At 46.9% G+C, this 27,763-nt stretch overlaps 1 protein-coding gene across 2 annotated transcripts in view; it reads left to right on the top strand.

Annotated features, from left to right (window-relative positions):
• PLXNA1 (plexin A1) overlaps nt 1-27,763 on the top strand; it is a 589,805-nt gene that overhangs the window by 464,793 nt on the left and 97,249 nt on the right. For both annotated transcript variants that reach the window (XM_078661729.1, XM_078661728.1), the window contains exons 11-18: nt 1,869-1,965; nt 2,652-2,842; nt 17,420-17,571; nt 21,328-21,454; nt 22,595-22,731; nt 23,282-23,449; nt 24,262-24,355; nt 25,388-25,627. In XM_078661729.1, the coding sequence (XP_078517855.1) occupies nt 1,869-1,965; nt 2,652-2,842; nt 17,420-17,571; nt 21,328-21,454; nt 22,595-22,731; nt 23,282-23,449; nt 24,262-24,355; nt 25,388-25,627 (1,206 nt within the window). The remainder of the gene's footprint in view (nt 1-1,868; nt 1,966-2,651; nt 2,843-17,419; nt 17,572-21,327; nt 21,455-22,594; nt 22,732-23,281; nt 23,450-24,261; nt 24,356-25,387; nt 25,628-27,763) is intronic.

Raw genomic sequence — 27,763 nt, 5'->3', positions numbered from 1 at the left:
CAAACCTACCCATTATCTACACACTCCCTCTCAGACTTCTTGCTGTGTACAACCCTTTTCACACTCCTCTTTTATCTGCACAATCCCTCTCTCTCTCACTCCTACATCATCATCTCTCTCCCCAGTCGGTCACCTTTGAAGTCCTTTTTACACCTGTTGGTTACCTATGCGGTCGGTTCATCTCTAACAACAGTGTATAACTTGCACAGGGGGCTCGTAGTGTGTGGAGGGCTCTGTGTGGGTGTGTGGGGGGCTCTGTGTGGGTGGCTCTGTGTGGGTGTGTGGAGGGCTCTGTGTGGGTGTGTGAAGGGCTCTGTGTGGGTGTGTGGGGGGCTCTGTGTGGGTGTGTGGAGGGCTCTGTGTGGGTGTGTGGAGGGCTCTGTGTGGGTGTGTGGGGGGACTCTGTGTGGGGGGGCTCTGTGTGGGTGTGTGGGGGGGGCCCTGTGTGGGTGTGTGGAGGGCTCTGTCTGGGTGTGTGGGGAGGCTCGCAGTGTGTGTGAGGGCTCTGTGTGGGTGTGTGGGGGGGGCTCTGTGTGGGTGTGTGTGTGGGGGGCTCTGGGTGTGGGTGTGGGTGTGTGTGGCATTTGCGAGAGATTAAGCTATTGGCATTGTAAATGACAATGCAATTTATTTATCGTTTTCAAAAAGAAAACATAAATAAAAAAATTGTCATTTACAATGCCAATAGCTCTAACTTTTCCAAAGGCAAAACCGTTGCATTGTAAATGCTTGTTTTATCTTTCGAGGGTTCACAATTGAAAATGTAGGTAGAACCCCAGTTTAGAAACATTGCTGATGGATCTCTGTTGCATTTTGGGTACTGTGATGTCATAGCCAGGGCTCCAAAGCTTGCAAGCAGTTGGTCCATGAAGTTCTGGAGGTGGTGTTGTGGGCTGCAGGAAAGGCTCCTCGTGGTTAAACTACCTGCATAACTCTAAGATCTAGAAAAAAAGGGGGGGAATCCTAAGCAAGTGTAGAAAAATTATACGGGCAAAGCAATAATTACATTATGCAGGTAAATGTATTGCATAATATAATTATTGCTTTGCCCGTATAATCTTCCTATTGTGTACATTTGCTTAGGTTTTTTCCCCTTTTTTTGCTACTCAATCCATACGTCTAGCAAGTTTATCTTGTATGTAGAGGCCCATTATTTCAAAATTTATAACTCTAAGATCTAGCCATGATTCCATCACTCACCCAATGTGTATTGGAAGGTAATTCAAAATGGCACCACACACTGACAGGCTCTGCTTCCTGGTTTTGAACTTTAAGAAGTTACATGAAGGAATGGCATTTTTTTTTTTTTTTTTAAACATTTGGTAATTTTAACCTATTGCCTTCTCTGGCATGGATTATTTTTTGTACTGACACCAATTTATTCGGTTAGTAGCTTTTGTCTTTACTTACTCGCCATACTAGTCCTCTTGAGTCAAAGGTTTTCACCTTCTCTCCAGAAAGCTTAAGAACTGTTGCAAAATCCTTACTTTTCAGATATGGTTGCATATTCACTCTGTCGCTCATTGAAAGGCAGGTTTGATGCATATGTTACTTTTGGTCGATTGGTGGTGGGGGGCATCCCTGACAACATATGCAGTTGATATCTATGCTATATGTAATACAGACATAAACTGTACAAAATGAGCACTATGGCACATCTAACTTAGCCTGGCTGTTTGTTTTTATCATGTATGGCACATCTCAGTAATCCAGGCTGTTTATTTTCTGTACTTGTGGTATGCACACAGTTTCGCACCTCAGTAAGCCTGTTTTTTTTGGTCTACTGCATATCAGTACGTGCAAGTCCTTTTATGTCCAAGTGGTATTCATACATGTGAGTAAGCCCAGTTCTGCCCTTGTCTTTGCAGTACTCCTATGACGGTGATGACATCAGCGACCTCCCGGTGAACCTGTCGGTGGTATGGAATGGGAACTTCGTCATCGACAACCCCCAGAACATACAAGGTATGTGGTTTGCGTGTAGGTCCTGTGTTCCCTGCACTCCAGCAGAACATGGGTAGCATGCGCATAGAGCAAGTTGTGGACATGTGCATGTAACATGTGCCTTACTTTAATTTGACTGACTCGAGGTTAGATACCAGTGCCCAGCATATACCGGATTTGCAGATGGCGCACACGGGTAATGCACACCTCACTCCTTTGCATGCATTTAACACATGCTATGTGCACAGATAACATGCATTTAACCTGTGGAAGAGCCCTGCTGCCTACACGTACTGCAAGCCTTTATTTCATTCTGCACACGCCGGTAATGTACACCTCAACTCTAGATTAGTGAGTGGAATTAATTTGCTCACACACACCTGCTCATCACGTACTGCACAAAGCATCCTTGACGTGGCCCGCACAACTTTGCTCGCAGGGTTGTTTCACATGCACATTTTGGTGCAAGAAATGATTTTCCAACTTCAACAACAGAAGCAGTAGGGATCCTGAGACTGCGCATGCCCAGGTCTGTGAGACTGCGCATGCCCAGGTCTGTGAGACTGCGCATGTCCTGGTTTGTGCTCTCATGGGCTTCCGCATCCGTGATGCCTTCTGGGGGGTGTAGTTCCATTTGTTCAGTTCCCCTGGCCCAGTGGACTCCCCTCCCTCAGGTCTGGCTGACCAGTCACCTTCTTCCCCTGCAGCTCACCTGTACAAGTGCTCGGCGATGCGCAGCAGCTGCGGCCTGTGCCTGAAGGCGGACCCCCACTTCGAATGTGGCTGGTGCGTGACGGAGAAGAAGTGCACGCTACGTCAGCACTGCCCGTCCAATGACAACAGCTGGATGCACGCCAGCTATGGCAACAGCCGCTGCACGGACCCCAAGATCCTCAAGGTAAGCGGGGCGTCATGAGGGGAGGGGTGGGTAGTGGTACTTGGGCACAAGCCCGTGTGTGCACGGTCAGGCGAGCTTGTGTGTGGGGTTGTTCACTAGCATATGTGTGTTCATTAGCATATGAGGATTGTTCACAAGAGCACTGTCCGTGACTGAATGTGCCAGCCAGTGTATGTGTTCACTAGCATATGAGAGGGATTGTTCACAAGAGCACTATCCGTGACTGTGCACAGCCTGAGTGTGTTCATTAGCACGAGAGGGATTGTTCGCAAGAGCACTATCCATGACTGAATGTGCCAGCCAGTGTGTGTGTTCACTAGCATATGAGAGGGATTGTTCACAAGAGCACTATCCATGACTGAATGTGCCAGCCAGTGTGTGTGTTCACTAGCATATGAGAGGGATTGTTCACAAGAGCACTATCCATGACTGAATGTGCCAGCCAGTGTGTGTGTTCACTAGCATATGAGAGGGATTGTTCGCAAGAGCACTATCCACGACTGTGCACAGCCTAAGCGGGTTCACTAGCATATGAGACGGATTGTTCACAAGAGCACTATCCGTGACTGTGCACAGCCTGAGTGTGTTCATTAGCACATGAGAGGGACTGTTTGCAAGAGCACTATTCTTGACTGAATGTACACAGTGTGTGTGTGTTCATTAGCACGTGAGAAGGATTGTTCACAAGAGCACTATCCATGGCTGAATGTGCACAGCCTGCGTGTTCACTAGCATGAGGATTGTTCACAAGTGCACTCACTATCCGTGGATGAATGTGCACATCCTGTGTGTTCACTAGCATAAGAGAAGGCTTGCTCACAAGAGCCCTATCCCTGCATGAAAGCAAACCTAGTTGCTCGTGCCCCTACATAGGTTATGTTGTGTGTACTAAAAGCATAGGCACTGTCTTGTTTTCCGTCAAAAAATTGTTAATGGTGAAGCGGAACTAATCCGCGCGTGAAAGCCACAAAGATGCCATGTGAAAGATTTCTGTGCCCCTGGATGCCAGAATAAAAGTTGTCTTCCTATTCCTAAAGCATGTACTTGAGAACACTATAGTAAGGTGCATCCCGCCAATCAGGATGGGATTTCCATGAAGACCAAATAAAGCCATAAAATGTCCCTGAAACCTGTATTTGAAGATTGTTGGTGGTGGCCTGTTTTTTAGTCTGTTCTGTTGTTCATCTTTAAGGACATCATTGTGGGCGGAGACCCCTTCTGCCCCTCCAGGGTCTTCTGTTCTCATGCCTCTGACTGCTTCCTTGACCTTCTCTTAATAAGCCCGCGTATATTCATGTGAACATGCCTGGTGGGCTCGCCTCTGATTGCATTAGTAGAGATGGGGTCTGGGTCTCTCTGAAAGGACGTGTGTATCAAAGGATTGTGGGCCAGGCCCCCCTGGACAGGGGGCTATCAATAGGGGTGGGCGGAATTTGCGTAATCGCATTACGCATATCTCCGCAAAACGGTAAAAAATCTCTGCGAACACGCAGAAAATTCCGCGAACACGCGGAATTGCTTGATCGCGATGCTTTTTTACTGTCCGCAATCGCTGTTTGCGTGCTCGGGGTGAAATATCTCGCGGACACGCATTTTGAGAACGCAAACAAGCAAAAAATTACGCGAAGCCGCGGGACGCAGAATTTTTGGCAATTTCGCATTCTCTGCGTAACGCGAAATTACCCTAATTCCGCAAATTCCACGAGCGGAACGGAATTTACCGCCCAGGCCTAGCTATGAGTTACAGGACCTGAAACTGAGCCACATGCTCGCTGTAACTGACAGCCTCTTGGCCTCGATAGGGAGTGGATATTGGGCACCCACCCCTCCAGGGTCTTGCATACCATACCCCGAAACTGCATTCTTCGAAGGTGACACCATTTCACTATTCTCCTTGTTGAACTCTTGGGACAGTTCTATTACGAATATTTGCTGTGCACACATCTCAATACAGTTTTTCTTGCTGCAATGTTTAGCAGTTCATAGAATGACGTGGCCACCTCCCTTGTTGCTAGGCCCAGACATGAAACGTAGTGATTAGGGGCCGGTTGGGGTGCTTCCCAGGAGGTGAGCCGTACTGCTGATTTTTCAGATACCACCATCCTTCCCTAAGGACCACACGAGAACCTGAAATCTTTCCTACACCATTACTGCTTGTTGACCCTGTCTGGTTTATGGGGGAGGGGAGGGGTATAGATTCACAGTCAACATTGAGTCATATTGACTCAATTGCCCATTAACAAAAAAGTTCAGAACAAAAGAATGAAAAAAGAAGCACAATCCAATCAGTGGGTGGCCGAATGATGCTCCGCGTGGGAATCTAGAATAGTTTCATACTGCAAAACTTTGTTTACAGAAAAGTAACCTGTTACGGTAATTCAGTTTCTCGTATGGTGAGGCGGGACCAGGAATTTTTCCATAGCCATTGGTAGCCATTTCTATAGATGCCTTCAGCCTAACCAAGCCTTCCAATTTTATAAAGCCCCTAAATTCCCTTTTCAAGAGCTTGCAAAAATGTCATAGATATGAAATGCTTTAGTTCCTTTAACCGCATGCGTGCGGCCGCGATTTTCGCGCTGTGCGGTTTTTAAAAAAAAAACGCGTTACATGACGAGCTGAGCTCGTCATGAGCATGCGAGCGGCGCAACTGAGCATGGAAGGGGTTAAGGTTTCTTTCTGAGGGATTCCTTCTATGCATTTGTCTGTTAAAAACACTGCCTATTCCCCTGGACATCAAAAGCCAGGTTCTTGTTGACAGAATTTGCTCCCCCAGCCTCCCTGTTAGACTTTCCTTCCCTACTAAGCATTGTCTCTCTGATTCTGGATATTCTGTGAGCACCAGCGTGGTTCTGGAGATCAGCTGCACGCCAGGACCAATCCTGAATAATTAACTTCTTTACAATAGCCCCACAGCACTTCCACGTTAATTGACTATTGCGTTATCAGTGATTTAAATGAATTGATGTAAACATTGCTGCAGGTCTTTCACTGAAGACGGAAGAACCGGATAATATTTACGCTGCGGAATAGATTGAGTTGGTAATTAAAAGCATCAGAAACAGCCTCAGCAAAATAATGCCGAACAAGAAGGCTTTTAGTCACAAGAAAATTGTGAATAGTATTACTTTCTATTGAAATTAAGAACACTTCGTTTTTTTATATCCTTGTTATGGAATTTGTAGAGCGCCTGGTTACTCCATTCGGCTGCCGCGTGCTAGATTCCAACGCAAGTGGCCCCAAGAACCTGCCCTATAACCTCTCATGAATTAGATGTGTCTAAAAAACCAGGTCTTAAGTTTTTCCCCAAAACTTGACTTCAGAAGGCTCCATTCTTGGGCCAGGAGGGAGTGAATTCCAGAGCTTAGAGGCCAAGAAGCTAAAGGAGCTACCTCACATCCGTGCTCTGTTTATTTTTGGAAACACAGTCAAAGCGCTCTCTTAAGACCTCAGACACCTATTATGGTGATACGATTTGATCAAAGGAAAAAGGTAACGAGTAAGTATGGATGCAAAATCCGTTCCGATCGCGGAATTTGCGGATTTTCGGCAATTTCGCGATCCGCGAATCTCGCGAAATTGCCGAAAAATCTGCAAATCCGCTCGCGGGCAGATTATTTTTTTTTTTGCACATGCCGAGTTGAAGCTCAAATAGTAACATTTTAATCAGCCCAAACAACTAGTGAGCACGGTCTAGGCTAGGCAGGTGTGCTTCCTCCCTATATCTACCGCCTACAATTGGATGTAATCCTTGATGGAGGTCTTTGCATCCACGAGTTTCTCGAGCGCAATCCCCGTGTACTTCCTGTGACCAGGAGGCTGCTTTCTTCTCATTTGCTGCTCTGATCGGTCTCTGACCCTTTATAAACAAGGTGCATGTGAACTCGCATAGAAGCCCCGCCCCACACACACTAGGGTATGCAACGTCTTCGCGCCCTTTCTTCACTATGATGGACAGCTCACTTGAGCGACCTCGGCGCCTTTCGGCGGGGTGGCAAAGTTACAGACACTCGTGGTCACTGGAGACCAATCTTCTGGCCCTGTACGCAGCTGTAGTGTAGCAAAAGCACTATACATTTACCCAACGAGGTAGCACTTACTGATTAGCAAGTAGAAAGTACTCCAGTTGAGTAGAGGTATTGCACAACACGGTAGCATCTTCGTGGATAAATATGCAGGCAGGATTCATTCTGGCACGATGCTCCTGTCACAAAAATTAAACCTCAACAGGAAGCACTTACAGATATAAAGCAGGTGCCCGAGTTAAAGCTCAAATTCCAATTTTCCCGCGAACTCGCGGATTTTTTTGCCATTTCGCGGACCGCGAATCTGCAAAATTCGCCCATACTTAGTAACGAGGACCTTTCTGATTCAGGATGTTATGATGGAAACAGAGTTGTATGAAAGATCCTTTTTCCTTATGAGGAAGCCAACAATGCTTTACATGAATTGTGCCGGTGGAGGTATATGTAGCGATGTTCAAAAGCCTCCGATCTGGGGCATTCTGCACCCTTTGGAGCATTCTCTCCCTGCCTTGGGAGGCCTCAAAGTAGAGTACATTGCAGTAGTCCAGTCTGGACACCAAAAGAGCCTGGTCTACGGTCTTCTTTGAAGATTCGGGAAGGAGCCCAAGATCTTACGACGTACTATCCTTAATACGTATGTTGTAACGCGCTCCGATACCCTCGGATCTGGCCAGCGCTATATAAAACTCTTTAAAAAAAAAAAAAAAACACATTAAAGCCACATGATAAATTGCCTTTGGGTGGATTGAAACCGACTTGTGCATCTGCTGGGTTTGTCACAGTATTCACCAGTATAGGCACAGGTTTCTTTTCAACCAGGATGTATGCTCAGATTATCAGAATCATTGCACCTTACTTGATGACAGAGTATTTTTTTACCTCTTAAATTAACTGCAGCATTGCAGTAAGAGATTGTGCTTAATTTCTGCCGGTGGTTGCTGGTGCTTGCTACTGGCAGTTATTTCTGGCAGTGTGCCACATGGAGGCACTACCCATCTATTTTTGAGGGGGCCTGGAATAGTCAAAAATGGCACACTTGTATAGAGTGATGGTTTGTATTTGATACTGCTGGCAGGGACAGTGGGTGTTGCCAACCATGGCGGCCATCTGAGAAATACCTTTAACCTTGCTACTTATTTGTTAGCAGATGAAGCACTGGTAGGAGGTATCTACATGCTCTGCAAAGCAACGCAACTTTTAAACCAATACAATTTTTTGTTTCCCCCCAGACAGTTGAAGAACGAAAGCCCCCAGACAATGAGACTCCTGGTTACTTCCCCTGCATTTGAGTTGGAAAGCAGGTGTCAACATGTGAATATTTGCTTTTGAGACATCTTCATAGTTTGCTATTTAACCCACTGTAGTGCAACCTCTCCGGACAGCCAGTCTCACTCTCCTAAATGATTCACTAAAACCTGTCTCGATACCACAAACTTCTTATAATCTTAGCCGTACCTTGGTGACCTAGCTTACTTTAAGCTGGATTTCACTGGCCTGTGCTTTATAGCGCGTGAGGTTCTATCCAATGGACACAAGTCCCCGTTCATGAAAATTCATGTCGGTCAGGATCGTCAGGTAGTCCCATGTTTCACTATTCTGTTGCCATGTGATACATTGTCGTTCGCCTTCCTATGTAAGCTGGGGCCATCCCCTAGCTTGCTAAAATGAGTGTTGACATCAAATTAAGGTTTCAAGCAATTTATTCAAGTTCCACTTGAAGAGCCTTCTTAGGGTATGGGAGATCCCTGTGCCTACTGTAGCAAATTGACTCCAGAATGTCACCATGGCTGCACCCGCCACATCAGGATTCCAGAGCACGACATGGCGTGGTTAACTGTGGCGGAGCATAGAATTCATCGCAGATCTAAAAAAGCACAGATATCATCCTTGCTCACCCATTCCCCTTGACATGAATTTGTGACACTGCAATAAACGTCATGGCTAGAATTATTTAAAATAAAAAAAAATCCAAGGAGACCTTTCTGTCCTCATGGAAGGTGTTAAAAAGAGAGTACTTTAGATTATAGCACTTGTGTTGTATTATTTTCAAGTCTGGATTTTGATATCATTGCTGCCAAATTGACCGTTTGCTGACAATATATAGAGATTGGACTTCGGATCCACCCCTGTCGATCATTGGCTGTATTCGATCAGTCTCTTTCATCCCCTGGCTTGAGACTTTGTCACTCGCGTCTTGGCTGATACCCGTGGAGTATTGGGTGTATTGTTCCACCTTCACTTGAGTCCTCACACTTAAATACATGAGCGACTACTTTACAACATCTGCTCTGCTCTGCTTGGTTCCTTCCTTTGTGTCTTACACTCAAGTGCTAATGATGCATGCATTAGATCATCATACCAAGATCTGTTGGCTTTGCCAATGCTTGTTAGTTTTTGGGGACTTGTTAGGTACCTACGCGTGATTCTGTGTGTCTTTCTCTCTCTCTCCATAGGAGTGTTTAGTACAAGACCTGTTAATCCGCTGCTAAAGCCGTCTCTTGTGTGAAAGGAGGCGTGTTGGGTGATGATGGGGACTGATACATTTTAGGCAATCCTAAATAAGAGCCTGCGTTTAGCCATCGAGTGTCGTCGACAAGTACCTGTATTATACAGCTTTAATATTTCTGAAACTCCTGCATTGCAAATCATTTTCTTTATATGTTATTATAATGGAGGCATATTTGTCCCAACTGTACCCTCCCTTCGCCTTGTCTTTACCAGCTGCTCATGGTTTTTTCCTCTCAGTTTGAGAGTGGGTATGATAGTGAGCTTCCAAACTGACTATTGTACACGCTCAGTGTCTGAACGCGGCACAGCTGCAATGAGAAGCAGAGAAAAAGGACTTAAAACGCGATCAGAAGCCAGATCAATCCAGACTCTGGGAGCTTGTGATCTCCCCTCTCTCTCAGACTAGTTTTGCATATCTAAGGACCAAGCGCCGTTTGTATTTCTTTATTTTTCTCCATAAGAGCCTTTTGTTGTTTTATTTAAAAGTACCCTGGTGAAACCAATTAAAAATGATGGAGCTGAGAAAAATCAGCTACGTGCTTTGTGTACGTTTTGCATAAAAGCGGGAGTGATAGCGTGCTCCCAGCCAAGAGTTTGACCTTTTGTGGAGCGGACATGCACCCCATGACTGTGCCCTTTGCACTTAGAAGGAATCTAGATGCCTCGGTGGCCCGCGTGGTGGCTTTGATTAAGATCTGTCACACTGTTCACACATCTCTGTAAAATAATCTTAAAGATTATTAAAATCGATAGTCACAGAATCAGTTTATTTAATCTCTGCTCTTGTTTCTTTTATGTCCTCACCACTGGAGCTTGTTTGCTCCTTCCCTGCTTCTGCATGTCGCACTGAACATCACAGAAGTGCCTCTGTTCAAGGGCACGGCCATCTGGTGACGTCTTCTGCGACTCAGAAATATTGGCTTCTGCTGCCTAGTCTGCTGCCTAGTCATTATCAATTAGGCCAGTTAAGTTGTATAATGGCACCTTCAGATAGTGGTGCCATTCCGAGTATCTGAACATTGCAGCATTGGGAATTCTTATATTTACGACTCCTGGTTATATATTATTCATTTTTTTAACATTTAACGCCCATATTAGTCTTTTTATTCTTTGCTCATCTTGTTGAGATTTGTCCTGATTTTTTTGTGTTTTGAGAATAAACGAGTCGTAAAATGGTGTATTTCCACATTTGCTACCTGTCACGTTTTAGAATGTTAAGCTGCCAACTATAGCGAAACATTACACCCACAGATACAAATTAGCATCATAAAACAAATGTTATTTAGGTAAATCTCAACCTGTTTTTTTTTTTTTTAAACTTCCCAATGCAGTCTAGATGCTCGGATGTTGCCCTGGAAATCATGAAAGACAGCATGGGTAGTCACCCACAAGAAGCACAATTTTCAGCATAGACGGAGGAAATGCATTGTTTTCGGGCTGTTATTATCTGTAAAAATCAGTAAAAACAGAACACTGGAAAACTTATTGATATTACTAGGGGGTTAATTTAGAGCGAAAACACGGCTAGAGTGCCCAGATGACTCCATGTCACTGGGACACCAGTTTTCCAATGTCTGGATTTAATTTAACAAATCAGTGCATTCTGGGTAGGAGAGGACTACTTTGATTCCATTGTGCCAATTGCACTAATACACCTGTAAGTAATTCCTGGTAAAAAGAAGGCCCAGCACTGGAAAACTGATGTCCCAGTGACATGTAGTCATTTGGTCACGTGAAGCACAGCCTTATATGGTACCTGTGACTCTAGAAAGAGGCAGCACCCTCTCTGCGTAGTCCACCCTGAGAGTTATAGATGGACCACAATTTGTTTTCCTGGTCACTGCATGTCCATTTTGGGATTTGTGAGATTGCTCGTCGGTCGATAACTCTTCATACTCTGTAAAACGTAGTCGACATCTAAATGGGACTTTGTGAATATGTTGATTTATCATTAGTAAATCCATAGTAGGATATGCAGGTGATGACGTCACAGCGCTCTTTTTACAATTTTATATTAACAAAAGGTGTTGGTGCTCGGAAAGCACCCTCGTGTTTCCACCCGCCTCATCGTAAAACGTGCAGGCATTATGCGTTTTACATTGAGAGTGAATACTTTTACCCTGATCACGTGCACATCCACCTAAAAAGTAGTGCACTTCAGTGCCAGCGTTGGTGGGCCAATTGTATACTTGTTGAATCTTTTTTTTTCCCGTTCCTATATCCGTCCTTTTTTTTTTTTTTGCCATCCTTGTGTTGAACCTTTTCTTCATGTTAGAGTAATTCAGAGCCAAACGTGTCTTTTCTTTGCACCAGTATGAATCCTGTTTTCTACAAATATGCATTAAAAAGAAAGATATGTCTTACATCTGTTCCAAGTAGCCCTGCCTGCTAGTAAGCATCCATACCGATATATTAAAATTATACACATTCATTATTTTTTTTTATTTAGATTTCTTAATGCAGGCATGTGACTGCCACATTTAATCTTTGGCATGTTTTTTTTCTTCTTTTTACATCCATGGCATGTGTTTGCAATAAAAACAGAAAAATAAATGAATTTGCCAGTGCTTGTTTGTTATGATGCAATCTTTTGCTCAAAACCAAAGTAGTTTCTAACCAGACCTAAAAATTATTAAAGCAATGGAAAATTCCATGTAAAGTGGATGCTTAGAAATACGCAACAGTGTAGCAGGTAGACACTGGGCAGGATCCTTGGACCTTTACAAATGTGTCTATTTTGCCTTGTGATGTCACTCTGCCCGCTCTTACCCTTCATACGTCAAGTCATGAGAGGTAATCACCATCCAGATGCTTCCAAGTGCAATGCAGGCCTGTCTCCTAGGAGGTTTAAGATGGTTACTAATGATCAGGAGCCCAGGGTCTTCCTGTGGACACATTAATTCAATTTAGCGCCTGCAGGTGTGTGACAGGCCGCGCTGGAGGCACACATGGAAGCTCCTGTAAAATTGCCTATAATTTCCTCGTTATTGGTGTTGCTGGGGCGCCTCTCTGCTGCTCATCCGTCAGCGCACAGCTTGTGTCATGCCACACCTGCCCGCTTTATTGGAGATAATGCTGCTAAATGAGCCTCTGCAGGCTCTGGTGCGCAAGCGGGGACTGGCGGAACCTACGTCCAGGAAGGACGTATTGGGGCGGAAGCCCGCTTGGGCACCTCTGTTACTCTAGTGGGTGGGCCTGCCTGGCGGCAGTGTTTACCATTGTCCTCCTTGTTGACGTTTCTGATACGCAAGCTGGGGCTAGCCGAGCCTACGTCCATGATGGAACGTATTGGAACGGATCCTGTTCGGGCACTTTTGGTACTCTAATTGGCGTGCCTGTCTAAAGGCAGAGTTTAGCGTAGTCCTCAGTGGCGGGATTTCTGTTGCGCAAACTGGGCCTGGTGGAGTCGATGTCCAGGAAGGACGTACTTGGACGGATCCCGCTTGGGCTCCACTGTTACTCTAGTGGATGGGTCGGCCTACCTGGAGGCAGCTTTTACCATTGCCCTCCATGGTGACGTTTCTGATACGCAAGCTGGGGCCAGCGTAGTCGACATCCAGGGAGGATTTGCTGGGACTGAAGCCCGCTTGGACTCCTCTATTACTCTAGTTGGTGGGCCTGCCTGGAGGTAGTATTTACTATTGGCCCCCATGACTTCGTTTCTGCTGCACAAGCGGGGGCTGGTAAAGCCTACGTCCAAGAAGAACGTGTTGGGACTGAAGCCCGCTCGAGCACCTCTGTTACTCTAGTGGGTGGGTGCCTGGCAACAGCGTTTACCATTGCCCTCCATGGTGACGTTTCTGCTCCGCAAGATGGGCCTGCCTGAGTGGCTGTCCAGGGAGGACGAATTGGGACCGAAGCACACTTGGGCTTCTCTGCTACTCTAGTGGTTTGGCCTGCCCTGTGGCAATACATACCTTGTTATCGAAACGAGAGGAACCGGGATTACTTTTACTAAGTCCAACACACGTACTCCCTTATTAAGATAGTGCAATATAGAGGTGTGCCGTTCCTTAGGAAGGGAAGGGTAATCGGGTCAGTAGAATATACACACCCAGAGAGGTGTCCTGCTTCATCATTTGGGCGTGCTCCTCGTTTGGCCGGAGCTGCAATGCCTGATGGGCACCCACGAAGGGGCTCTTTGACGGAGTTCTTTTTTGACAAAGCTGCCAGGTGAGTGAGGGTGTGTGGGCTGTGGTAGGTAGTGAAGTGATAAAGGTGATTTAAATTAGGTTCCGAGATACTCTGTTGTAGGAAACTTTATTGATGCGGCTCTCTAACCTAAATAAAAACAGTGTAGCTCCTATGGGATGTAATGGTCCTATAGAGCTTGCGTGCTATAAGATTTGGTCTACATGTTTCTAGCCTCATCCAGCCCCTAAGGGGTCTCTTAGCAATTCATCAGGACCAAGGAGGATTATTTTTCTAATTCTCTTACACTACTGCAAGGCTAGTCCTTCCAAGTATACAGGTTGATAGAGTAACATGCCGTGTTGTGGTTTACAAGATTTTTTTATCCTTGTAAATTTTTGTGCGAGGTGCCGGTGAAGGTCAACTCATCACGCCACCACGAGTCGTGAGTGAGCAACTTGCTCTGAAAGCATTCCCGTCCACTCGAGACCCACTCCATATTGGGCCGAACAAAAATTTACAAGAAGAAATAGTAGATGGACTATAATTTGTCAGTGGCCATGAGGCACACAAGGACATTGCAGCATCAACATAGAAAACAGACTACAATTAAAACTGAAAGTAAACCTCACCCAGAAATATCTTTAAAAATGCTGCTACCCAGTCTGGAAACTTAAGATGGGGAGCTTGTTTCCCTTTCAGACTCTGACCAGGACACCCCATGACCCCACCAAGGCACATCTGAGCAAAGGGGATTATGGAGAGCACGTTAATTTTTGCCTCCTCCCAAAACTGGCACATGCATTTCATTAACAAACGTATTAGATACATTTAATAAACCCTAGACTTTCCCAGCAGATCAGAACATTTGACTACCAGGGGAAGTGTCTGCCCCCGTGCCATTACCCATTTTTAGTGCGGGTGGTAAGCGTTGTCGCGGCAACATCGTCCCAACTTCATCCCCACACCACCACCGAGGCCTAGGGGTTCACCGGGAAAAGGCGTACTCTTTTACCTTGCCATGGCATGTTGAATAGTTGAGAAGGGAGGGCTTGTCGGCTATGCCATATTCTTATTTAAACAAACACTTTAACTCTAGAATCGGCCTCACAGGGAAACACCCACATTTTACAGTCAGTAATTCTGAGCTCACTCCTAGCCCTGAGATATTCAGAAGTCCAAGACTGAATGAAAGGACTAAGGGGCCCTTTCGAAAATTCCAGAACGTAGTCTTGTGACATCACAGGGAGTGCTTGTGATGTCACCACCGGTTGCGTGGTTACTAAGTATCAGTTCTTGCCAGTCCAGATGCTTGTGCCAAACGCGCCTGAGGTAGCGAGTAAGGTGGAGAGCTGACTGGCTCTGCCGTGTATAGATTATCAGGGGGTACGCTGGTCACACATCAGTGACTCCGCTCCCCCGTGGCAGGAAGGACATGGCACAGCATTCCTATTCCGTGGTAAGCTGACTGTGTATGGGAATCCAAACCCGTAGCTTGGCTGTCGGAAGTGCTCCAGCATCGCCCCTTTTGGCCTCTTCAAGGGATACTGTCCTGCACGCCCTGCTCGCGGGAAGGTCGAGTTTTATTACATTGTCATTTCAGTTAAGTCATGTGGGAGGTAAAAGACAAAATGCACCCTTTGACCACCTGTCACTTAACTTTCAGCTTAAACCTCCGATAAATGGGCTTTGTGGGTTTTTTTAATCGAAAACTTTAGTTTCTATCATTTTGGTCGTCCGCATCTGCTGGCAGGTGCCATTAAAACTATCAAAAGCTGAATAAAGGCGTACCTGTTTACGTCTTAAATGTCTGTGGTCGGATGGTCGCCTTCACCGGGGTTTAAAAGCAGCGGGGTGCCGCCTGCAGCACTCAATGTGCAGTCAAGAGCGCTCGTGGTGCGAGTACCTCCCCTGGGTTTACATCACTTGGCCCTTTTGTTCACAGCAGAATGCATTTCAATCCTCCGGAGAGGCCAAGACTGTCCAAGTGATGTCGGTCCAGCTAGGTCAAGTCCAGTGGCGGCTGGTGACATTTGAAAGCAGTGAGGCGACACCCCCACGACCCAATGGGGGAGCCGCCACTCAGTGCTGTCTGTCCAGCTGGAGATCTCGTCCAGACTGAGGCTACATTACTGACCCTTACACCCTTAGGACATGTGCTTCGCAAGCGCGCTCACTTGCAGAAGCTCTCTGTAGAGGGTGGTGGACCAGCGAACTCTAGAATCATTTCCATGCGTCCAGTCTCAGAGAATTTGATGAAAACTGTTACTTGTCAGCCGCAGGCGGCTTGCACCTCCACGGGGTGCATTCAGCCTGGTTTGTGATGTAGAGGCAGGTGGTGGACTTTTCTTTAGTGGGCGAGCTTCACAGATCTGTGATGGGTGGTAAGCAGGCTCTGTAGACCTTGACTAACCAAATGCATTCAACACGATCGAGCGCCGCATTCTGCTATTTCGCCTCTATGGTTTTCCCAACAATGGCACGCATTTACGCTGGAGTTTATGCTTTCTGTCGGGGTACTCTCAAGCAGTACAGCTGGGAGCTCTCTCTTCAGTCTTCCCAACGTTTGGGGGTCCCCAGAGCTCAGCTTTCTGCCTGTTTATCATTTTTCTAGCACCTCTCGTTCACCTGCTACATTGACCAGACTTTGCTCTGTTCTTGTACCCGAATGGCGCATACATGGCTTTGGACATTCAGGAGATGGGGGGGGGGGGGGGAGGGGGAGAGAGGATGAAGTGGTCAATTTCCAGGGGCTCCATCTGGGACGACACTGTATCATTGGTTAAGGATAGCCAATCCTCTCAGATTTAGTCCATCTCAACCTGAGAATTCCTATATAATAAAAAATTAGACCGGCTGCTTGTACACCAAATCCTGGCTTCACCAATGAGCAAAGTGCCTACACCCCACCTCTCGGATCAGGATTCTGCACGTTCTCCTTGACCCAGACCCATCTTTTTCTGGCCAAGTTTGGTCAGTTGCTAGAATGAGCTTCTCCCACTTGATGCCTTGGTCACGGGACCCCTTCTTGAATGGAATAGTGATCAGGACGGTTGTGAAAGCCCTCCTCCATGTATATCGTCTGGAACCAAATCAGTCTTGGACAGACTTCAATGTGTACAAAGCGCCACAGCTAGGGTTGCCCATGGGCATCCAAATTTTGAGCCCACCTCCAACAGAATTTGAGCGCTCCACTGGATTCCCATAGGCAGCAAAATTATTTTTTAATCCGTGTGATTTATCTGCGGCATCTTTTATAGCAACTCTCATATCTTCGCGGCTGCTTCCTCAGATACTCTCAGTCTCGGGTCAACCTTCACTCAGTTCCCAAGATGATGTTGGTTAAGTTGTCTTTCACGCTGGCCATTTTTGGGGGATGTGGGAGGGACACATGTCAGGCCTTTCTTAGTCCAAGCATCCTAAATCTGAAGCTTACGGTCTATTGCTTCGAAAGAATGGATAAATCTGTTATATTTCAGCAGAAAGTGCAAAACTTAGCTTTTGGCAGGATACTGCTGGGTATGGGTCACCGACCTTGGTATGACGTCTATTGGTACACCCCCGCAGAGGAAGAGCTCTGCGATTCACAAGTAGACCAAAGGCCAACACCTGCATAAGAACCATACAAGCCGCCAAGTGTCCTGCCCCGGCTCTGGGTGAGAAAGCCATGATGCCAGTTGGATGTGGGTGAGTGTGTGTGACTGGTGACCCCTGTTGTAGAGTTGATGTGAATTTTGATCTTGTTAGAGGCACCTGTTTGTATCCGAGTGCGTCCTCCAGAATGGAGATGAACCAGGACAGACCCTCACGGCTCGTCCATCCGTAGTGCCGGATTGCACCCAGCAGGTTAATCTCTTTTATACATGGTTTCTTTCAAATCCACTGTTAATTCTTCTTTTTCTCCTTGATCCTGCAGTTGTCTCCTGAGACCGGCCCCAAGCAAGGGGGGACCCGCTTGACCATCGCTGGTGAAAACCTTGGCCTGCGCTTTGAGGACATCCGCCTGGGGGTGCGAGTTGGACGGGTCATGTGTGTGCCTATAGAGAGCGAATACATCAGCGCTGAGCAGTGAGTATAACGTCTGTGCCCGGTTATGTTCTTATGGAGATAGGTTTCTCTATGGGTTGGGTATGGCGTTCTTGGATGAGGCCTCGTGTCCAGCATGTGGGAGGGTGTAGCAGCCCCACATGGGGTCTGGTGTACAGCACGCGTAGGGTATGGCTCCCTTCGAAGGGGTCTCATACACCGTGAGGGTGGGTAAACACACTCAGGTGGGGGTCTCTTCTACCCCATGAGGGCTGGTGTTGTAATTCCAGTTATAATCTCATGTACATCACAAGGGGGTGATGTCAGTGTTTCAGATGGGAGTCTCTTGAGTTATATTGGTTTTTAGACGTGTTGGTCTTATTTTGTACATAGTTGGTTTTGATGTGTGCCTCCAAGGCGCGGATTGTACCGTACTGTGTGGTGGGAGCGGTCCTAGTCCCTTGTACCAGCTCCATCTTCCTACGGTTCTCATGGTTCCTGTGTGGTGCCAGAAACCTTGCGCTCTGTCACCTCTCTGGCTAGCACCAATCACTGTGGTCTGTTTGACCTTGTCATTGGCCTAAAACTGATGTCTAACTCCACAATGCGCCAGAGGGCCAGATCATCACCCTTCGTCTGGACCACCAAGGTGAAGAGGGGCCTGGAAATTAGGTCTCACAGCGGAGAGGGTCTCTGGGCACCTCGCCATATTCCACCTGGCTGAAGTAACACCAGGGCGGGTACGGCTTCTACCAGAAACTCCAAGCCCAGATCCAGACTAGGCCTTACTGTACAAAGACAAGGGACATGGATGCTGAAAGGTCACCGTGCCTAGTTGGGTCCCTAATGTCTTTGGTCATCACTGGAAAGCTACAGAGTGCACTATTGAGAGGACCTGGCTTCACAGTTCGTGCTGGATTGTTCCCATTGGGCGCAGGGTCAAGACTGATTTGCATATGGCTGGGTTCAAACTGGAATGGCGTGGTGAGCAAAAAAAAACAAAAACAATGGATTTAGGCCCAGATCTCTGTACTGGGGTGAATGTATGACATTGTTCTGCATTCTGTCCATCAACTGTTGTTTTTGCAATTGGCTGGAAGCACGCCTTTCAAGGTGGGCTCAGCAGATACTGGCCGGAGTAGCTCGCTTCCCTTGGCCATTGTCCACTGGCCATGATGCTTGGCGCTCCCTCTTGGGATTTGAGCGATACCAAGCCCAGCAGATGGGTCCATGCATACTTAAAGGGCTTTATCAGGGGAGAAGTGGTGTTTCTCCTCTGTAGGCCTTAAGACATACTTCATCCTGCCACAGAGAAGCCTGAAGGGTTCCCGAGGAAGGCAGGGCCTTGAGGGATCTCAGTGGGATGAGTGACTCCATTTACCCTGCTTCAGTAGAAAAGCACAGAACCCTCTACCCCCGCCTCCACCCAACCCCCTCCCCGCGTGCTGCTATACGAACACGGCATGCGTCTTGCTACAGATCATGCAGATGTAAGACATTTCCTATTTCCTTCTTCATTGCAAGAAGGTCTCCAAGGGGTCCCCCTTTCATCTTCCTTCCACGAGTGAAAGCCATCTGCCTTGGAAGGGTCCCCAGTTTTCAGAGATAATTCATCCGAGTATTTGGAACGTTTCTGCTTCAGTCCACCTTTCCCTCCTGGACTCTACCTGCTGCGGATGCCCACTCGTCTCTCTTCGTAATCCACGCAGTGACTGCCAGCGTACAGACGCTTGTTCCTTTATGGATGATTTTAATATCCAATCCGTGTGCAGTGCAAGAGGGGGGACTATGGCTGAGCACCCTTGCGTGGCTGTTGTGGGTGTGAGTTGGAAAGGGCTGAGTAGGAATGTTTAGTAGAGGTTAGCATCTCTGCAGTGAGTCTTTCAACCTTACGCCTCTTGCTCTGTGATGGAGAATTTACTACAGCATGTAAATCAGAGTTTCAAGTTGCATCCATGCAACTCTGTTTCCGATGTCCGGCCCATCCACAGTAGCATGGCCATAGGCATGCCTACAACACCTGGTATTCCCAGGCGGTCTTCCATCCAAGATCTAACCAGGAGTGTTCTACAGCTTGGTTAAATGTAGAGGAGTGGAAACGCTCTCAGCTGAGGTTGACTTTAAGGATTCAGGCACCCCCTTGTCAAAGCGATGAGCAGCCTGGCACCATTTCGGTGTTACTAACAATTATTTAGCGAATTGCTCTGGAACTGTGAAAGACTGAAGGAGTCTCTTGAGGGGGCGATGTTCCAAATTGAGTTTGAGTGAGTGGTAATTCCAGACTCTGCTCTATTCCCACCCTGCCATATGCTCTTAACCACATCGCTGCGCGGCTATTCCGCCGCAGTGCTAAGGGGGCGGGGGGGGCAGCGCGGCGGGCCCGCCGCACGGCAGGCCCATGCTGGTGACGGAACCGCTCCGTCACAAGCCGCGGTTGAGCTGTGCTCATGACAGAGCGGTTCCGTCATGGCCCCGCCCGCTTAATAGAACGCGCCGCGCAGGCGCGAAATCAGCACCGCGCAGGCCATGACGGAACCGCTCTGTCATCAGCACAGCGCCACCGCGGCTGATGACGGAGCGGTTCCGTCATCAGCACGGAAGGAGTTATGGATAGCAGCATGATTTTACACACAGTACCACATTACACAATGTACAGGATTGCTAATGCCTCCAGTAATGATTACACACGGACTATCACGTTTTTAAACCACAAAATGTTGCATCGCCACACAAGACATAAAGTGCTGTTATACATCATGTAGGACCAATGTAATAACACCGTACGATCATTTCTAAAACATACTAATCATGGCCACAGTTTGTTAAAAATTAATAAGTTCCAGTACACCTAAAAATTAATTCAAGCCTTTCTTCCATCATTTTATTGCTTGTTGCACCTTTCAGACATTATAGTGGGAGGTAATGTTACAACAGTAGCTTAACTGATGTACATGCAGTCATTTCAGGTTTTGTATTCGCACCCCGGTCACTCTTAAGTTACCTGTAACCTTTAGGTACAAGGGTCTAAGCAACAATATCTAGCGAAACACCAAAATCTTAGGGAATTTGCCCCAATGATGAAGGTTTGATGATCAAGTCCGTTTTAGTGTAAAATGATTTTTACAATTCTGCTGTTGGGTTGTGTGCGGAACTCTTTGGAAGATACATTTTCTCTATTAATGCCCTATCTTTACTTGATGCTTAGGAGGGTTATTGGAGACCATCTTGAGGGGCTGTCGGCGGCCGTCTTGAGGGGCTGTCGGCGGCCGTCTTGAGGGGCTGTCGGCGGCCGTCTTGAGGGGCTGTCGGCGGCCGTCTTGAGGGGCTGTCGGCGGCCGTCTTGAGGGGCTGTCGGCAGCTGTCTTGAGGGGCTGTCGGCAGCCGTCTTGAGGGGCTGTCGGCAGCCGTCTTGAGGGGCTGTCGGCGGCCATCTTGAGAGGCTGTCGTGGCCATCTTGAGGGGCTGTCGGTGGCCATCTTGAGGGGCTGTCGGTGGCCATCTTGAGGGGCTGTCGGTGGCCATCTTGGAGGGGCTGTCGGCGGCCATCTTGGAGGGGCTGTCGGCGGCCATCTTGGAGGGGCTGTCGGCGGCCATCTTGGAGGGGCTGTCGGCGGCCATCTTGGAGGGGCTGTCGGCGGCCATCTTGGAGGGGCTGTCGGCGGCCATCTTGGAGGGGCTCGGCGGCGGCCACCCTGAGGGGCTGTCGGCGGCCATCTTGAACACTGTTGTGTTTTCTACTCACCTTCGTGCTGAAACCTTTTTCTTCTTTCTCTACCCCCTTCCCCCCTCTGTTTTTAGGATTGTTTGCGAGATAAGTGATGCTAGTGGCACCAGAAGCCAAGAGTTGTCTGTCTCAGTGGAAGTTTGCGTACGGGACTGCTCCCCTGATTACAAGGCCATCGCACCCAAAGGCTTCACCTTTGTGGTAAGTTATGGAACAGGTATTTTTTTAATCTACCAATTTTTCTTTGTTTGCTTTTTGATATTTCCACTCAGACTTTGCTGTCATCCTGTGAACCAAGTAAGAATTGTAGCTGCCCGTTACTATTTATCCGTCCTCAGGTCTTCAACTGTGAGCATTTCAAAGCAAGGCGATGTAGAAACTAAAAAGAGATCCAGCAGGAAAGGGGAGAGAATCATTTGGGCTTGGGGCTAATTCCCACACCACCTCCTCGGAATCGAGAAATGAAACAGAAGGAAGAAAAATAGACCTCATGTGTATTGAAATTTCAGCACTTTTTTCACATTTTCACATAGTCAATGAAGACGCTTTGAAAATTGCTATGGATTTCTTATTCCGAGATGGAGAGAGTTAGCTGTGCTCGTTTGTAAGCCAACTGCAGGCCTTGTGGCTATCGTCAAATTGAATGAGATTCTAGAGGCGAGGCAGAAATCAAAAACCACAAATATTAATTGCATGTTGAAAATTGAGAGGAAAACTATGTAAACAAATCTTGACCGTTTTTTTTTCCTCAAGTTAAAGTCCACGGTGAAGCACAAGACTGCAGATTGTCTCCTGCTTTAAGGCGCTACAAGTTTTTGACATCCCTTGCGGAGGATGTAGTTAAGGGGCTCTGCTGTTAATTGGAGAACCATGTTCCCCAAGTTTTAATCTGGCCATCCCCCCTCAAGCCACTAATGATTTTGGAAAATCTCAAATTGTGCTTTCCAATCTACTGCGAGCTCTTGAAACCAATCTGAACTTCATCATTATGCACTTTTTTATAAAAAGAAAAAAGTTTCCCGTTGATTACATTCCTCTAAAGTGCCTCTGCCCTAGGAGGTAGACACAGATAACGTGCCTCTGTTCTAGGAGGTAGACACGTATGAAGTGCCTCTGTCCTAGGAGGTAGACACAGATGTATGGAACTGGACAGGGACAAGGCATGAGAAGCTATATGTAGTCTTAGGTGAGGTATGCGGGACCTCCATGTTTAGTTTTCTATCTAGACTGTTCACAGCATTGCAGCCGGGCAGTCTTTATAATAGCCTGACCTCCTGCACTGCCAAATTGCCTCAAATAGCCTCTTCTATGGCTTTACCTCTTGCGTTCTTTTTTAAATAGATGCCCTCCTTCTCGAACATGTCGCCATCCCGTGGACCAGTCTCTGGAGGGACCTGGGTGACCATCCATGGCAACCACCTGAACGCGGGAAGTGATGTTGCCGTCACCATTGGTGGGCGGCCTTGCCTGTTTTCTAGGTGAGTGATTTGGATTTCGCCCTGATTTGATGTGTAGATGCCTTCCTCTGTCCCCTTTTCTTCTCCCTGCCCACCTTTATGCTCCCTGCCCACCTTTATGCTCATTGCCCTCCTTTATGCCCGTTGCCCTCCTTGTTTACCTGTTGCCCTCCTCATTTCCACTTTGTCCTCTTTCACCAACCCGCCCGCCTGCCCCCACTTCCCTGTTTTCCTCTTCTCACCTGCCCTTCCCATTCCCCCTTCCATATCCCCTTCCCCTTCCCCTGCCCCCCTCCGCCCTTCTATCTCTGTTCCTCTTTGCCCTGCCATCCGTTGATCCAGGCTTGGATTTCTGCCACACTTGGTGAAATAACATTTTGCCACCCTGTTGCCAATCTCCATGAGACCACATTAGATGGTTTTAGAAGAAATCCTGCCCTGCTTGTCTGTCATCAGAGACCGCCACGAGACCTGCCCAGAACTGTCCCTGCCTCCCTTCGCCCTCACCTTCTTAGCCGATGTAGCGCTACCAGCCTCAGTGCATACCTTATTCTATTCTCTCCGGTCCTAGGCGAAGCGCCACCGAGATCCGCTGTAAAACCCCGCCAGGCGTGGTGGCCGCCCCTGCACCAATCATCATCAAAATAAACCGCGCAGAGCTTGCAAATGGCGCCGTAAAGTACAACTACACCGAAGATCCCACCATCCTCAAGATTGAACCTGAGTGGAGCATCAACAGGTGGGTCCTTTGGATAGGTTCTTCTCCTTCGTCACATCGAGATACAAATCCAAACAAATGTCCACCCAATAGGACCTGTGCAAACTGTGTTTTGGTTAGTTGGGACAACTTTTCACCTAATCTCATTGAAGCTGGCCCGTAAACCACAACCTCACCAAGGCTTGATATGTGGCCCCCATAATGGTGGTCATTCTGCTCAACGAGAAGAAAGCTCCTCCCTGTACGAATGAATGAATGATTACGTATTTGTATCGCGCATGGCTACCCGGAGGCATCCCAGCGCTTTAGACAACGTTCATTCACCAAGATCAGACAAACAAGAGGGTTTTCAGTGTAGCTAAAGTAATCTTGTTCTTGTAGGTTGCGAGTGCTTTCTTTCAATGCCAGGGGTAGCTTTTGTAAAGTCTGCTATATGGTCGTATTGTTGCGCCTTCCACAAGCCGGAAGTGGAGTGTGAGTCATGACTAAGTGTAGCAAAGGTACTACACCAGGTAGGTTCTGTTAGACTCTGTTGAGCAGTAACGTAACACTCTGCCTTTAGTATCCATAGATTGTTTCTCACACCTGTCCAGCGTATTGTGGTTAGTTCTTGGCTTAAGGGATACGAACACTACGTGCCCCCAGCTTGTATTGCTTACAATTTTGTATGTAATTTTGATTGAAACACTTGCTCCGGTGCTGTACTTGTGTGTGTGTGTGTGTATAGGGTTGCCTGCTCTTAACTGCAACAAGCTCACAGTCCTTGTGTGGATGTGTGATTACCCCTCATTCTCTTGTATTCAATCCTTTTCTCTTTTTTTTTCTTAATACAGTGGAGGGACCCCCCTGACTGTAACTGGAACCAACTTGGGTACGATCAGGGACCCCAGAATACGAGCCAAGTACGGAAGCACAGAGCGTGAGAACGTAAGTGACGCTGCTGGAAAGGGGAGTTTTCGTGTTTATTTATTTATTTATAACGTTTTATATTCCGTAAATGTCTACCTTGAGCAGAATGAGTGATGTCAATTTTCCTGCATAGGTAGGCCTGATGCAAGGGACACCCAGGTAAAGCTTTACTCCCTTCAGTAGTACTCCCTCCCTAGAGTAAGTGCAACATTGACCTCCTTCACTTACTCTACCCCTGGGTCTTCAGCTGCCATGCTGTGATACTCCCTGAATGCTTAGATAAGGAAAAGTGCCCTTAATCTGTGCCATAGCAAACAAAAAGTACACCCTGTAATCCTGGATTACGCATTAGGTGTGGTTTTAAAGGGGTCGGATTAACACTTCCTTGAACAAGGGGCCCAATTTACAGAACTAACTTAAGACAAAATCCTAAACCTACTACCATTTTGGTATTCGCAGAAGGCACCTACTCATTTCGGTATTCGCAGAAGGCACCTACTCATTTCGGTATTCGCAGAAGGCACCTACTCATTTCGGTAACTTTAGGACTCCGAAACTGAGAAAAATCCTAACTTTAAGACTTTCGGTATTCACAGAAGGCATTTAGGAGTCCAAAAGTTAGGAGTCCTAACTTCTGTTAATACCGAAATGAGTAGGTGACTTCTGCGAATACCAAAATGAGTAAGCGCCTCTGTGAATACCAAAATGGTAGTAAGTTTAGGATTTTGTCTTAAGTTAGTTCTGTGAAGCAGGCCCAAGATCTCCATTCTGTTTCTGGCTGCTTTGCTCTCTGGGTTTCTGGTTAATTTCATTCAATTATGAAATGCCATTCCATTTTAGAGCCAGCCTTTTTAAGAGCATGTGGGAAAAACATGGTAAACTAATATTGAAAATTCAGCCTGCTTAGCATCAGTGGTCGTAAAGAGCTGGGACTGACCCCTATGAGTACCGTTGAATTGGGTAACAATAAACATCTGGTATTCAACGCAAAGATACACTTGGGTGAACGTGCACTTTACAAATACACTTGTTATGTCTTCACCCCTACAGAACTGCACTGTTTACAATGATACCACCATGGTGTGCCTTGCTCCCTCCATCGACAATCCTTCCAGGATCCCTCCGGAGATGGGCGACCGTCCAGATGAGATTGGCTTCATCATGGATAATGTGCAAGCCCTGCTGATCATGAACAACACCGGCTTCGTCTACTACCCGGACCCCGTCTTTGAGCCGCTGAGCCTTACGGGGACCCTGGAGCTGAAGCCAAGCTCTCCACTGATCCTCAAGGTAAGGTGAACCCGTGTACATCTGAATTCTGGGACTCATTACTAAACCCCATCTCATGTGCTGATTTTGCCCACTCCGCCACTGACATTCGGCCATGAATCCTGGTTTGTTTGCTACCTGTACCATCCACATAATTCACTCTCTGAAAGGCAAGAGCACTATGTGTGATGTTTAGGGCAAATGTTGTTCATCTTTTGCCACCTCTGAACTGGGGTGGTGAAGTGAGCTAAAGAACGATGATGGATTCAACCCAGATCTGTGACTGGTGGCGAGTGTCTGAAAAGTTTCAGCGCTTCGTCCATCATCTCCTTGTGTTTGCTTCATAGCATTAAAGATCCTTGTGTTTCTTAAAACGTATATTACATGATCGTTTCAAACGCTCCGCAATAAAAGATCATAGATATGTCCATGGTGTTTACACCCGAAGTAACTTTCCTCCCACCTGCCCGTATGCAATGAATATTCATGGCATGATAATGGCTCCTTCCATTACTATTGAAGATAACCGCTTCCTGTGGATGCACCTATCAAGTTTTAGGGTTGCTCGATGAATCGTGGTGGCTGTCGAGCATCGCCCGACATGGTGGTTCTGATACAGTGTACCCATACCCCGATGTAACGTCGATCTCTGTTTAAGACGTGGAGGTCATACAGGAGCAGTATCCTTCCCCAGATTGGCTGTCTATACCCCCTACATTCAGACTTGTTGTCTTCTTGTAACCTGGAAGGCACTAACTCGATGGAATAGTAATTTCTCAGATTGATTCCTTTGCTCTCTTTAGACGAGTCATCTCATGACCTTACTTAATTAAACTTTTTTTTAAGTTGAATGGCCATTATCTTCATGCCCGATTCTCAAATTCAAAGTCCTGTAAAGGAAAATAGTGCTCAGTGGAAAGAACATTTATTCTAAGTAATGCCTGAACCTTCACGTTCCCTTATGTAGCTGGCAGTACAGTCTACACTCCGGGAATCTATGCATTAGCCCCCACCACTTCCAGGCTCCATAGTTCTCTCCCATGACTAATCGGTCATTCCCAAATTGACATGCCATGCTCGCCGATTGCTCGTCACTGCCCTTACAGCTGTCAAAATCTGTGTTTGCGACACTGGCGCTCTCCACATTTGCCGTCACATGACGAATGGCTTGCGGATATGTACAAGACCGCATCATATGAAAAGATCATTTACAATTTAATGGACAAAGCAGATACTTTTCTTCTTATATGGTCCCCCTTTTTGCAAGATGCCCCCCCTCATAGTTCGCTTCGACGTGTTTCTTCCTCAATACCATCCTTGTACTCACTACCCTTACCTCCCCCTCCCCTCTTTCTTACCTGCATAGTAGTTTGTCTTTCTTCCCATCTTTTTGTCCTACTTCAGTTCCTCTTTACTTTCTTCCTTCTACAGCTTATTCTATCACCCCTCTCTATCTCTCTTCAATATTATATATAAGTATTGTTTGCTATTGGTGTATGTATCATAGTAAACATTTATATCTCTATATGGGTATACGCTGGACTTGTATACTACTATGTTTGCTGTTATTACTCAATTCTTAATTTTCTCAATAAAAGAATTGATACATAAAAGGTAGCTGGCTGGGTTCCGGACTGGCTGTTCTGATGCTACGTACAGGAAGTCCCGCCCCCAGGTTAATGAAACAATGACGTTCAGCCATGGTGCTTTTTAAACTATTAACAAAAAGTCCATGTAAAGGATGGCTGGAGTTTTCCTATTTCTGGATTATTTTTAGGCCAAACGGCGGGCTTGATTTTTCCACTTAGCGCATGAATATCTGAACCCCTAGAAAATCGCTTCGGTTTGCTGCCGACACAGGGACGCATCTCTGATGTACTCTTGTAGTGACAGCTGTACCTGGCACCATCAAACCTTGGCATCGCAGGTGCCTGGGCTTGGTGACTCCTTTTGCCACCTGGGACACTCTGACGCAGCCAAATCACGGGGTCTCGACTGTCGCACACAGTCGGCGTCCAGCCTGCTGATGCTCAGATTTTTTGGCAGCAGGAAGGACGCTTGAGGCTTTTTTGCTGATTCAATGCCTTTTGCTTTCCCTTTGTGAAGTACAAGAAAAAAAAGCCAGCATATGGCTGCCATGTTTTAAGCAAATGAAGC

Source organism: Lissotriton helveticus, chromosome 9 (genome assembly GCF_964261635.1).
Source record: "Lissotriton helveticus chromosome 9, aLisHel1.1, whole genome shotgun sequence".
In the NCBI taxonomy this organism is placed as follows: Eukaryota; Metazoa; Chordata; class Amphibia; order Caudata; family Salamandridae; genus Lissotriton; species Lissotriton helveticus.
The sequence above is the reverse complement of the archived record's forward strand: the minus strand, read 5'-3'. Positions and strand labels throughout refer to the sequence as shown.